The sequence below is a fragment of the Amphiprion ocellaris genome, chromosome 6 (assembly GCF_022539595.1).
Source record: "Amphiprion ocellaris isolate individual 3 ecotype Okinawa chromosome 6, ASM2253959v1, whole genome shotgun sequence".
Taxonomy (NCBI): Eukaryota; Metazoa; Chordata; class Actinopteri; family Pomacentridae; genus Amphiprion; species Amphiprion ocellaris.
This window is the reverse complement of record NC_072771.1, coordinates 37,779,824-37,794,457: the sequence shown is the minus strand read 5'-3', so window position 1 is coordinate 37,794,457 and position 14,634 is coordinate 37,779,824. Positions and strand designations below refer to the sequence as shown.

The window sequence follows — 14,634 nt, the reverse complement described above, 5'->3', positions numbered from 1 at the left end:
ATTTCACGTCCATGTAACAGTATTGTCTTATAAAACACCACAGGGTTCACATAGAATAGAAAATAAATGTCATCTTAGGGGTGAAGCAGCACAGAATGATGTAATTCAATGTAGTCGAGTGAAGCTGCAATAGTTGATTGGCATTTTAATTTGCAGATATTCACTTAAGCAACATTTCATTGCAAAGTTTAAACTTTATTGGCTGTATGTGTTGTCTTTAGGGTAAAAAAAACTCCTTTTTTGGAAGACACCATGAAGTTTTTCAGAAACTGGCACAAAGCGACTGTATAGAAACGGCCGTTATGATTGGTTTTTGCTTTACATCTTGTGTTGCCCAACATGCCGCTTGTACAGTCCGGTGGTTGCCTCTTGTGTAACCGTACAGCGGAGTGGGTGCTGTTACTCGAGGAGTTCGCCACAAACCTCAGAAGGGCACAGCTGCCTTCGCTCTCGGGAAGGAAAAGACAGTTGACCACATTTAACTGTTACTTCATGTTGTTGTTGTGAATGGGGGGATTGTTGTTTTTTAAATGAGAAACAGAGAATCTCCACCACTGGAAAACGTCACACAAACCCACAGTGAAGCCGTGAGTTAATGCCAGTGTGTTGGTTTTATTTGGTTTTCAGGTTTTACGGGAAAAAACTGCAACCACAACATCGATGACTGTCCGGGTCACGAGTGCCAGAATGGAGGGACGTGTGTGGACGGAGTCAACACCTACAACTGCCAGTGCAAACCGGAATTCACAGGTTCGTAAAGCAAACTTCCTGTATACACTGCAAAAATCTAAATCTTACCAAGTCTATTTGTCTTATTTTTAGTCAAAATGTCTCATCCCCCCATGATTTAAGATAAATTCACTTAACAGGTGACATTTCAGCAGATGGAGGGACTTGTTTTAAGACAGTGCATCTTAAATATCTTGTTAAGTCAAACAATCTGGAAATTATCTTGTTTGAGTTGAATTTTGCAAGAAAACTCAAAATAAGTTTATCCCTCATGTCGTCCTGCAGGTCACATTTGACCCATTTTAAAGTTTGAAAATGTGGAAAAAATAAATATTTTCACAGTGAAACTTCTGATGTCCACATTTTCCACATTTTTGGGAAATCTCTGAACATTTTTTGGTGGAAAAAAAGAAACGTTAAAAATGTTTCTTAAGAACATTCACATAAAATCAACCAAAATCCATTGAATTTCGCTGGATTTTGGTTGATCTGGGGGAGAGATGGAGAGTTAACTAATGGTGTTGAAAGGCTCATTGATGATTAGAAAACCCTTGTGCAGTTATGTTAGCACATGGAGAAAAGTGGGAGTTTAATGGAAAACATGGAATTGTCTGGGTGACTCCAAACTTGTGAACAGTAATGTATGTTGTGAATCTGCACTATGTAAATAAATAAATTAATTGAATTTGAATTGAATATTCTATCAGAGGATACAAGAAGCAGGTTAATGAATTTACACCGACTCGTCTTCTGCAGGTCAGCTCTGCACAGAGGACGTTGACGAATGCCAGCTGATGCCCAACGCCTGCCAAAACGGCGGCACGTGCCACAACACGTTCGGCAGCTACCAGTGCGTCTGCGTCAACGGCTGGACGGGCAACGACTGCAGCGACAACATCGACGACTGCGCCAGCGCCGCCTGCCACCACGGCTCCACCTGCCACGACCGAGTCGCCTCTTTCTACTGCGAGTGTCCTCATGGTCGCACGGGTACGCTTTTTACCTTGTCAAAATGTGAAAATGCACCAGTTACGTAAGCTTTAGCGGTTTGAGCTGTTTTGTGTGGTGTGAAGCATCCACTAAGTAACTAACTAAGCTTGAAACTAACTGGAATTAAAGGCTGTAAAGTCAACACCATCCAGTCATTGTGGCTCTCGTAAATACTGATGTTTGGCTTCTCCTGTGGTTGTGGTGTCCTAAACTTTTTGTTTTTTCTTTTCCTATTTACAAATGACATGCTCAGTTAAACTCTCACTGCCATGAGAAAGACTTCCATTAGCCTATTTTACTGCAGGAAGGTCATTTTAACCTCCATTTTCTGCCCCAAATACCCTTAAATTCTTGATATTAACAGCAACATTTTACTCAAAGTTTACCTGTTTAACATTTTTTAACAATATAGAGGCAATCAGTAAATTAGTTATGACACACTATAATGTAGTTAAAGCAGATTCAAGAACAGTTTCATATATTTACAGCTGTTTTTATGCCAGACATTATCAGCTGAAAAACCAGCCTCCAAGGAGAGCTACAGTAACATACAAATCCTTAAATAAACACTAACACCCTCTTGTAACCACATTATAATGTGTTTATTAATGTTTTTAACTACTTATGAATGCTAAATAGCAGAGTTTAAAGTATTCGCAAGTCAGTTTGCCACAATTTTTCTCTCACATTAACCCTCTGAACCCCAGTTTTTCTTTGCTCCTTCTAAAGTTTTGCTCACTGTGGGACTATTTTTTTTTACTGTAATATAAAGTTCTGCACCCCTATGGAAACAGCACAACCATGGCTAGAAGTAGAGAGAACTCAGAAATCTATTGTGTGCAGTAAAACACAGTTATAATGCCATAAATTACAAAAATGAAGAGAATAAAGTAGTTTTTTTCTTTATTATTTATTTTACACATATTGAAAAAAAAGCCTATAATCTACATGTTCAATACAATATGATGGCTCTACATATTATAGATATTTTACTATTTAGGATTTACTTTGTTTCAGTACTCATCTGCTCTGTGCAAACACAGCCTGCAGTTCAGCTGAAAAGTCCCTGAATTTTTGTCACGTCACTGTTGGTCAAAACTGAGTCACTAATGGCTTTGCAGTTACCCCAAAGAGTACAAGATTTTTTTTTGTTTTTAACACAATCTGTTACTCTTTTGTAAAATTTTAAATGAGACATAGAATAAAATGATTATTCAAGGAGATGAGTAGTTCAAGGACCTGTCAGAAAGTTGAAAATCCAAAGATTCTTGTTATTTTTACAGTTCTTGGCTCAATAAATTGTGGAATTTCTGCATTTTTTTTCAAAATAGCATTCCTTTCAAACCCAACGGCAAGCTCTGAGGTTTAGAGGCATCGTCTGTTAATAAAAACAAACTAGGGCTCACACCAGATTGAAAGAAGTCATCTTTGTGGGTTAAAAACTGTTGTACTTTATGGATAATTGAAACAGATAGAAATGACATGATGATGTTCAGTTTAATATAATAAAGTCAACGTTGTTTCCCCAGGTCTGCTCTGCCAGCTGGACGACGCCTGCATCAGTAACCCTTGTCAGAAGGGCTCCAACTGCGACACCAACCCCGTCACCGGAAACCATTTCTGCACCTGCCCCTCGGGATACTTTGGAGCTTCCTGCGATCAGGACGTTGACGAATGCTCTCTGGGTAAAACTTCCAACTCTCTGATCTGCTTCAGCTTCATCTGTTGTCTAATTTCTTCATCATTTCAACACAGATATTCGGAGTTTAACTGTACGACTGTCAGGGAAGCTTCAATTACCGCACTCATAACGCCTTTAAACAAGCCAAAATACAAGCTCATTCTTTCCTGTTATTATGGGTACTTTGGTGCCCATAATTGTGCCCATAATTGCAGTAAATAACAGCCGCTGGGGTATTACTGCTGTAATCGCACAATTGAGGCTTTGGTTTGGCTTTGTCAAACATCGCTAAACCACCCAAATCATCTCATTGTCATGTCTTTACAGTAAAACTGCTGCTCGTCGGGTCTTTATGTACACGCCGACCTGCTAAAGGAAGTGAAATTAACGCGTTAATCTGCCGAAACAGGTTCCAACCCATGCGAGCACGCAGGGAAGTGCATAAACACCAAAGGTTCGTTCCAGTGCAAGTGCCAGCGGGGTTACGTCGGGCCGCGATGTGAACTCGACATCAATGAGTGCATGTCGAACCCGTGTCTGAACGAGGCCACCTGCCTGGACCAGATCGGAGACTTCCACTGCATCTGCATGCCAGGTAAGGAGCTGGAAGACCGAGATTATACAGAAAATCCCATTAAACCGTGTCACATGGCCTAATCATACCTAATGTTTGTTGCTAGAGCTAGATGGTGCACATATTTTACAGCCTTTAAGGGGAATTTGTGACTGGTGCAGTGATTTACTCAGGGTTTTTCCTGCCTCAGAATGGGCGTTTGGATATGACTGTGCAAAACTTTAATCAGAAACAGTCCACAAACTGTAAAAGCGATGAGTCTTTAACAGATCAGACAGACAAACGTAAACCAATCGTCGCATAACTCGGCCATTCCTTAGTTTAGTAGAAATGGACAGTAGCATTCTATGTTGCTTCTAATGACCTAACTGACCCATTTTAATGTGAAAAAAATCTAAAAACAAATTGTTGAAAGTATTTTTTTGGTATAAAATTTCTTCTGTTTTGTCTCCTTTAAAAATTTCTGTAAAAGTAAAGCGTTTGTGCTAGAAAGATTTTGTAAAAATCCAAAAATTCTATATTTCTTACTGCAACCACAAAGTCATTAATGACTGAGCTGCAACCAACAGTCACTCAACAAAAATTCAGATGATTTTTGACTGAACTCAGCTGAACTGCAGGCTTCATCCAAATCCGTGAGTGTGTTTTCTAGTAACAGACAGACAGACAGACGAACAGACACTGATCGTCACATAACTCCACTGAGACTCCAATTCCTTGGCGGAGTAATAACTTGAAACTAGTAATCTCATAAATTACTGTCTTTTTTCACAGTTACAATGTCTTAACTGGTGAGTTTTGGGGTTCAGAGGGTTAAACTTGGCATAAATCATGGTCCATTTTGCAATATTTTATTAACCAAAAACGTGATCGATTGAGAAAATAATATAATTATAATGAGCATAATTGCTAATCTCATTCATGTAAGCTCTGTGTATGATTTTAAAGCCCGTACGGCAGCGAAAGTGCTTCTCGCCATGTGTCTCTGTCTAACCCATCCGTCTCCCTCCCGTCCCTCCCTCTGCTAATTGGCCAGGCTATGAGGGGGAGTTCTGCGAGATCGATACCGACGAGTGCGCCAGCAGCCCCTGCCTCAACAACGGCAAGTGTATCGACAAGATCAACGCCTTCTACTGCCAGTGCCCCACAGGTGAGGCTGCCGTACAGGAAGGAGGGAGGAGGGAGGAGGGCGCCGGACCAGGGGGCACCGAGGGTCGATCTTCCTCCGTCTCCTCAGCTCACTTTTCCCTTTTTTTCAAACGCACAAACACACACAAACACCTCTCTGGACGGGCACTAATCCCAGCCCTGAGGCAGGCTTACGCAGGCCCGGGTAGCCCAGCAAAAGGAGGAGGAAAAAGAGAAAAAAATCTATAGGGAGAGGCTTGAGGAAGTTTGAACTTTTTGAACACGTTTCTTATCCCTTTTATCAAGTCTGATGATTGAGCAGAAACTTTTGACTGCGACTGGAAACAAGAGGGAGCTGATAATAGGAGGAGAAGCTGCAGCATAGAATGACATTTCTCTTCTGGTGGCGTTTGAGTTGATTGTTTGGGTCTATTTTTAAGGGGCTGCTACACTGCAAAAAATCTAAATCTTACCAAGTCTATTTGTCTTATTTTTAGTCAAAGTGTCTCATCCCACTCGATTTAAGATAAATTCACTTAACAGGTGACATTTCAGCAGATGGAGGGACTTGTTTTAAGACAATGCATCTTAAATATCTTGTTAAGTCAAACAGTCTTGAAATTATGTTGTTTTGAGTTGAATTTTACACAAAAACTCAAAATAAGTTTAACCCTTGTGTCATCCTGTAGGTCAAAATTAACCCGTTTTAAAGTTTGAAAATATGGAAAAAAAAAATAATTTTCACAGTGAAACTTCTGATGTCCACATTTTCAACATTTTTGGGAAATTTTTGAACATTTTTTGGTGGGAAAAAAGAAATGTTAAAAATGTTTTTTTAAGAACATTCACAGAAAAATCAACCAAAATCCAGTGAATTTCGCTGGATTTTGGTTGATTTTTATGTGAATGTTCTTAAAGAAAATATTAGAAGTTTTATATATGTAATCACTTTAGAGATTTTTAGCATTTTTTGGAAGATTTTAACTAATTTTTTGAAACTATTTACAAGAATTTTCTTGCCAAATTTGGGGGATATTTTTTTCAAAAATAAAACTTTTAAGAAATTATTGGAATTTTCTTTTTGAAGGTTTTGCAAGTTGATTTTGGGGATTTTTTTCAGACAAGAAAACAATATTTTTTGGTGTCCGTAAATGAGGACAACAGGAGGGTTAATCTTATTTTGAGTTTTCTTGTAAAATTCTACTCAAAACAAGATAATTTCAAGATTGTTTGACTAAACAACATATTTAAGATGCATTGTCTTAAAACAAGTCGCTCCATCTGATGAATGTCACTTGCTGCCACTCGATTTGAGAATTTATCTTAAATCGAGTGGGATGAGACAGTTTGACTAAAAATCTGACAAATGGACTTGGTGAGATTTCGAGTTTTTGCAGTACATTTCTTCTGGTGGCGTTTGAGTTGGTTATTTGGGTCTATTTTTAAGGGGCTGCTAGTTGTTTTCCTGCAGAAATGTGTTAGGAGTGTTTGGACAAGAGGCACTGATGATTTGTTCGGGAGTGAAGGAATGCAGCTACTATTGGAAGCAGAGAAAAGGAAGGTTCTTCACACTCCCACCGAAATGTGTTTTTTTGTTTTGCATTCTTTCATTGGGAGCACTGAGGTGGAAGTTTTGCAGAAAAGGGAAAATACAGAAGCTCAGAGTCGGGGTGGATCAAAGGCAGGATTCCTCCTGTTGAGAAAGGAAGAAGAGCGAAATAAAAAGAAGGACGGAGCTTCAGAATTAATAGAGAGGGGCTACGAGAGTGAACACAAGAGCTTAACGCCTAAGAAAACTCAGGGTGTGTGACAGCGACCGAGGGTTATGTGAGGAAGCGGCACAAAGTGGTGGTGAAAGTGTTTTTTTTCTGGGAGGGTTGGGGGGCTTTGAGACCGTTAGGCCGGAGCAGGAAGGTTTACCACAGGGGGAGGGGTTTCAACCGCCCTGCTTGAGATGTAAATTTGTCCCTGTTGCGAGCCAGGCCCGAGGCGAGGGTCCCCCCTTTTCATTTCTGTACATGGAATAGCCATGGAAACCCCACTGAGAGCCATTGAAATGTCTGATTCCGGCAGTCTGGGGGATAAATCCCTCTTTGGCCCTCCAGTGCATGTCTTGCATTTCTTGCCTCCACCTTTTGTGTTCGCATGCATATGTGTGCATGTGTGTGTGCATCTGGGGAAGGTAGTTTCTTTCTTTTGAGTCAGGAGAACGTTCTGCTGCGCTGTGATGAAACCCAACGTTTGCATCGCCGTCCTGCCAAATAAACACTCGGTTTGTTCGGCCGAGGTTTCGTCCAAATGGCTGCTAACAGGCTGGTGTTGCTTCTCCCTCTCAGGCCTGCAGACTGCTGATCCTCCACTTTTTGATTATTGAAGGGGTTTTTCTCTCTGATATTGGCCGTTTTGTATATTTGACTTATTTAGCGTTTCATTTCATTTCTAGAACTGTGATACTCGTGCACTGCCAGGAATTTTTACGCCGTCTCATCCTGAGTCCAAATCCCACACACATTTAATATCGTAGCTGCTACACTAAAAACACACACTCTGTCTGTACATTCATATACATACAGACTCAACCAACCAAATAACATCAGAGGAGGTGACAAATATACCAAAAATATTGTGTAAAATTGACCTAGTTTCTTAAAAGGCACCCTTTAAGTTGTTTTAAGTTGTAAATTTAGCTTTAATAGAGGTTATTGTGTACAAGTGGGTTCCAAGCCCTTAAATAAAACAATTTTTGGGTTGCCAGATTGTGAAAAATCACAATTTATTGATAGTCTATTCAGCTTTCATTAGTGATTGCAAACATTATTAAAGATACATGCATAAAATGATTAATAAATACTAGTCTAAGGTTTTTTTTTTTTATACATCAGAGCCTTCCTGAAATGATTTTATTATTGGACTCATCTATAAAAAGTTAGTAAATTATTTGTTAATCAGACTCTACATACTATAGATATTTACCAACACTGCGGGAAAAACAGTTGCTCTGCATATTATAGATATTTTATAACTTACATTTCTAATTTTTTTTTCCATATTTGTCTCCTGTCTCTGTGTAAACACTGCCTGCATTTCAGCCAAAAAGTCCCTTTTTTTTTGCTGAAATCACTAATGACTTCAGAATTGTACCACAGAGTAGACTGTTTATAGTTTTTTACAGAATGTATTTAGAGCTTTTTAGGTATTTTTGGTTAGTTTTTTAAATTGAGACATATAGAGTTTAGAGATTTTTATGACCTATCATGATTTTAAAGCAAACACGAGTGGTTCAAGGACTGCTGACAAGCTAAAAATCCAACATTTCTTTTTGTTTTCACAGCTTCTGGCTCTGATAAATTGTCTAATTGTGGCAACTTCCTCTTTAAGATAAATGTTAAAACTGTCGTTAATCATTTTTCAAAGCCTTGCAGCCCAAAAGCTGCTGTTAATCGAAAGCACAAAGCACAAGTACATGATTTCTAAGCCGCTAATGAAGCCTGTAGTCATGACTTTTAGTCCTTTAATAGAAGGTTTTATCAAAATTTCTACCATTTCTTAGCAACTGCTTCTTAACAATGCAGTCAAATTCTAATCTACTCTTAACATGTCGTTGGACAGACAGAACGTATATTTTTTGATGTCCAAATAGACACATGTAAAGACTATTGCATATCATATACATAACATAAAATTAAAGCTGGTTTTGTCTCATTGCTTGTGATCTCAAATTTAAACTCCCAAAACAACAAAAATTTCACTGTCAGTCTGTTGTTACCATGCATTTGGAGGGTAATGTACGTCTTACTGTCTTTAGATTCATCTGCATTCAAGTCATCACGTCTGTTTGCAGCTGATTCAGAAAACACTGACTGATTCCACTGGGAGAAATCAGCTCTGCTCACAAATACTTCCTCACCGGATTAACTGAGCACGTCTGTTTTTAGCCTCAAACACCTGAGAGCGATGTCGTGGTGAACCGACGGGGGAAGCTGGAGCTGTTATCTCTTCATCAGACAACATCCTGCCTGGACTGTGACAAGAAGAAATTATCTGAGATGAGAATAACTCGTAGGGGAAAAAGAAAAAGAAAGGAGAAAGCCTGCTGGTTGATTCTGAATGAACAGGAGTTTGAATAGCGGAGGGTTAGAGGTCAAGCTGGAGCTTTTTTGTGGAGGCGGGAGGGAAAAAAGCAAGACGGGGAGAATGTGCATTGTGATGGAAAAGTTTTAGGGGGACAAAGGAAGCAACAGGCTCAGTTTGGCGCTGCGTCGAGCAGACAGGCCTTCCTTTGTCTCTCAGGAGGCCTTGCAACTTTCTTTCTCCCCCCCATTCTGCTTCAACCGACTCCCCCACTTGAAAAGACGTAAAAGGGAGGGAGAGAGCTCGCGGTGTTGTTTAATTAACATGCAGATTTCTGATTCGTTGGGAGCTCGTACAGCTCCGGATTATGAGCGTTTGAAACGGTGAGAACACTGTAGCCATGTCTGAAAACACACATACACACTCCGTCACACACACAATAACGGCCTCTTGTTGTGTTTCCAGGCTTCACTGGGCACCTCTGCCAGATAGACATCGATGAGTGTGCCAGCACACCCTGCAAAAACGGCGCCAAGTGCACCGACGGGCCCAACAAGTACACCTGCGAGTGCACGGAAGGTACACTTTTATTCTTCACGTGAAATGCAAAGGGACTGTTTCTCCTCAAGGCTGTGCAACAACAGAAAAACAATAGAAAAATAGAAAATAATAAGTCATAAATAACAAGAGGGTAGTGATTGTGATGCTAAAGTGCAGTCCTGTGTGCACATACACTTACATGTTATTACCATGATCCAGTGTGCAGCAGCCCACAGATGACGTGATTTAGACATATACATGCTCATCTATTTTACTTGTTCATTTTATTCTGTTTTGCCCTTTATTTATTTACTTTTTTGTTTTATTTGCTATTACTATTACTATTATTTTTACCCTTGTGTTAATGGTTTTACCCTCTGTTTGCTTGTACTCCACTTGTTCTTTTTCCTTAATTAGATATGGCATTTTTGGTGCTTTTCTCTTAGCAAATTTATAATAATAGTATTAATAATAACTTTGTAAAGCACTGTTTAAAATCAGAGCTGACAAAGTGCTTTACAGAAAGGACAAAAAAAAGAAGAATACTCAGGAAGACTTTTATTTTAACTTCTTCTTCTTATTATTATTACTATTATTAAGAAAGAATAAAAAAGGGTACAAGTTCAGCCGTGAGTGCATTGAAGGTATACATGCTCATCTATTTATTCCATTTTCTTTGTTAATTTTATTCTCCAAATAATCACTTTTTATTTCTGTACGTTATTATTATTATTATTATTATTATTATTATTATTATTATTATTATTATTATTATTATTATTATTATTATTATTATTATTATTGTCACATATTACATATTTATAGTTTTATCTTTATGGTTTCAACTTTTATTTTGTTCTACGTGTTTTTTTCCGTAATGGGATATGGAATTTTTGGTGCTTTTATTTTGTAAATCTTTAACCACATTTAACTCGATTTCTCCACTTTTACCTTATACCTGGTTGTTCTTTCTTTCTGCTTGGACATTATTGGCCTTCTGTTGACCAATGATAGAACAAAAGCTGAAATTATTAGGTCTAAACTTGGTGGCAGTTTTCCCAGGTCAAAATGAGTTAAGAGTTGTAAAAGAAGGCTAAATATTTAAGAAAGAAATGTTCTAAATTTCCAGAAATTGCCATTAAACAACTGTTTTTTCCCCCAGGCTACAGTGGACGACACTGTGAGACGGATATCAATGAGTGTTACTCTGACCCCTGCCACTACGGTACCTGCATCGACGGCCTGGCCTCCTTCAGCTGCCACTGTAAGCCCGGATTCACAGGCCGCCTCTGTGAGACCAACATCAACGAGTGTCTGAGTCAGCCGTGCAGGAACGGAGGAACCTGCCAGGACCGAGAGAACGCCTACATCTGCAGCTGCCCCAAAGGAACCACAGGTAGGGACCGGACATAGGGGCTGCAAGGGTTACAGGTTCAGTTTATGTGATATCTGAGGTCACTGAAAGCATTTTTCTTCCAGGAATCAACTGTGAAATCAACATCGATGACTGCAAAAGCAACCCCTGTGACTACGGGACGTGCATCGATAAGATTAACGGCTACGAATGCACCTGTGAACCCGGCTACACTGGTGAGTCGTGTTATCGCTCCGTCTTTAAACGTGCTACACAACAGATTCAGCCTCTTTGTCATCCAAAATTAAAGACTACAAACATTTAAAAGTAAATTGTTTGAAAAAACTGTTTAAAAAAAATAAATAAATAAATAAAATAAAATAAATGCATATTTTTAACAGTGTGCAGCAGAGACGGATACCAACACACCAGAAACGATCCCAAATATGAATCAAGAATAACCTAGAAGCACATTATTGACAAACATTTCAGACCCTCAGTCTTCAGAAAACCATAAAAGTTAATTGTGGACAGGAGAAACATCTGTGTCAGGTAACTAGCAGTCAGAATGAGTATTTCTGGTGTAGTTCTGAGGCCTGAACGGAGGAGTGTGGTCCTGCCGGGGAGGGTGACAGATGGCGAGCGAGTGAACATGCTCCTCTGGGGCTCGACCGGTGTCACTTTGCGGCTCCACCCCGTTTCCAACCTGCTGCTGTTCGGACACGAAGCTGAACTCCTCACAACGCGAGGACACACACACACCGAGCCACCGGGGATCCGAGCCGGAGAAAAGATTCCCTGAAAGATTCCTGAAAGTTGAGCTCTTAAAAGCTCGGAAGCCGGTCCCTGCTTTAAAGCCAAATGGGCCGCCTTTATGCCATGCGTGGCACCGACCTGAATGAGAGCGTCAACGCTTCAAGTGGCCGACAAAAGGCCGACTTTAAACCCCTTATGTTTCTGGAAAGTGATCCATTTGCCGCTCTGATGTATAGACTCTGTTGTGTGGAGGCTTTGTGTGCTGCTGTATGAGGTGCTGTTGTGTATTTTATGATAATACATCAAAAACTGGCCTGTTGAAGATCGTTTTACCCCCCGTTCCTTCACTGTTTATACACTAATCAGCCCCTCCAGGATTTCGCGGGTGTTTTTCCAGATTGTTGAGGCCTAAAATGCCTGAATTCGTGGCAGCTTTTCTGAAAAATTGCGATGTAAGTTGCGATGTTTTAAGCTTATTTGTTGCGATGAAATTGCGGGAGACGGTGATAATTGCTAAAAAGTTGCATTTTTTTCAGCTTTTAGAACATCTTTCAACATTGTAATTGACAATATTTATTCTGAAATTAATTCTTTAACGCTTGTTGGAAATCAGCCTATTCTGAAATTAATCATAAAAGAATAAAACAATGTGTTAGGCTGTTTCCTCCAGTTCTTTTGATGGAGTAGTCAGGAGAATTCAATTCAGGTTAAAAAAGAGTCTTTATTACACCAAGATTGAATGTACAATACAGAGCTCTGGGTCTGAATGCCTTTCCCTAACAGACAACAAGTGTTCAGTCAGTTGGAGCAGAATTAGACTGGCTATTTCTCCCTGACCCAGTGTTTTATAATCTAACAGAGTTGTGTGACTATGTAAGTGTTGAGATGCAGGCCGCTGGGCGAGTTCCGGTTCCTCCCTTCGCTGATGTGCTGCTGACTCGCTCCTGTGGCCTTGGTTCTTCTTCTGTTTTCCTGTAAAACAAGGATACTCTGCACAGCAACAAAAGCTACTTTTCTACTGCTGTTTGAAAAAATGACAAGGGCACTCTATGTTTAGAAATGAATCAGTGTCACTCAGTATAATAAGCATTGTATATCTGTTTAGCAAATACATCTTTCTGATTAACTATTATAAGCAATTTAGCAGTAAGCATCCAATATTATCAAACATTAATGAGTATATATTCCCACACGCTCCAACCCATTTCCACCAGCTGGTACATCACGGTGGGAAATTAGCAGCAGCCAGATACTGGTTTAACAGGAAGTGGTTGGTAGATTTAAGGCACTAAATGATCATTTACTATTGAATGAATCACATTTGGACGCATCTGTCAGTGGCTTAAAAAGTGAATTTCCTGGCACACACGTGTTCACACGCACACGGTCACGGCTCGTCACGTCATTTAACAAGACAAGCACTCAGAGAGCAGTACTCCACCAAGACTGTTCATGACCTGACCTTGCACAGAACACAGACGTGTGTTCTGCATGTGTACATTATGCACAGATACCGAATCACATGACCTAAATATGTAGCAGGTGGCGGGAATTGATGGGACTCAGAAACACCCCCACAATTTAATCAGTTGTTCCTTGGATCAGTTCCGATACGTCCACAGCGGTGGATTTGTAGTAGGATCGTAATGATGTGATCATCAGCAGGCCACTGAAGTAGTGTTCACTTGTTGCCATGGTTACCGTGCCGCTATCTGGCAATGATACAGAAATCTTTAACAAATCCGTGGATCCAGACTATAAGCCACATCACTGCCAGAATCTAATCACTTGGTCCTCATGTCATTTCTGAAGTTCCCTGGAAATTTCATCCCTTTGTCTCTTTTTGAGTGATGTTGCTGACAGAGGAGTGATTCACATACGCCGATCGTCACATAACTCCTCCGTGTTCCTTGGCGGAATAATTAATCTAACTTCCCTTCATTCTTTCAGAGCTCCAACAGATCTGAATGCAGCAGCTTCCATCATGGTGATTTGTCTGGTCTGTGGTCCACTCGTTTCAGCTGTTCTCCTGATATGTTTTGTGATAGAAAAGTGTTTATCAATCGACTATTTATTTATTTATTTTGTATTCTACCACAATATTGCACGGGTGTAGAACAGTTTACTTCCGCTTTGGTGAAGAACATCAGGGAATTGATTGTTTGTCACGGTCTTCAGCAGTAATTTATGTTGGTAAATGAGAGACATTAGAATGGGACATGTTTGCATCTTCAGACCAGAAACAAGGAAGTGAATTGGGTGACGTACGTGCATAACGTTTGTGCTGGGGACTGCTATGATTGGTGGAACTCACGGGAGGTGGGAAAAGATTGCGAAAATGTTGCGGTGATTGGACAAAATTGCAAGGTCACACAGAATTCGCGGAGATTGGTTGAATTCGTGTGAATTTGTGCAATTGCAACATCGCGAATTCCTGGAGGGACTGACTAATGAACACTGATTGTAGTTTGACTGCTTATTATAAGACAAATATCCGCTGTTTCCTTTAGGTACCATGTGCAACATCAACATCGACGAGTGCGCCATTAATCCCTGCCACAATGGCGGCACCTGCATCGATGGCATCAACAGCTTCACCTGCGTGTGTCCCGATGGTTACCATGACGGCACCTGCTTCTCCCAGGTCAATGAGTGCCTCAGCAACCCCTGCATCCACGGCCACTGCGAGGACAAGATCAATGGGTAAGGCGGTCGACAAACTGCACCAAGACGGAATGAATCAACCCTCTGAACCCCAAAGCCTGCCTCCAGATTTGACAGGAATGTTATTTTTTAGGAATCGCTGATATT

At 40.2% G+C, this 14,634-nt stretch overlaps 1 protein-coding gene across 1 annotated transcript in view; it reads left to right on the top strand.

Annotated features, from left to right (window-relative positions):
• LOC111574700 (notch receptor 1) overlaps window positions 1-14,634 on the top strand; it is a 67,284-nt gene that overhangs the window by 25,609 nt on the left and 27,041 nt on the right. The window contains exons 5-13 of the mRNA XM_023279422.3: window positions 628-750; window positions 1,486-1,719; window positions 3,249-3,404; window positions 3,810-3,995; window positions 5,011-5,124; window positions 9,639-9,752; window positions 10,876-11,109; window positions 11,193-11,303; window positions 14,334-14,526. Coding sequence (XP_023135190.2) covers window positions 628-750; window positions 1,486-1,719; window positions 3,249-3,404; window positions 3,810-3,995; window positions 5,011-5,124; window positions 9,639-9,752; window positions 10,876-11,109; window positions 11,193-11,303; window positions 14,334-14,526 — 1,465 coding nt within the window. The remainder of the gene's footprint in view (window positions 1-627; window positions 751-1,485; window positions 1,720-3,248; window positions 3,405-3,809; window positions 3,996-5,010; window positions 5,125-9,638; window positions 9,753-10,875; window positions 11,110-11,192; window positions 11,304-14,333; window positions 14,527-14,634) is intronic.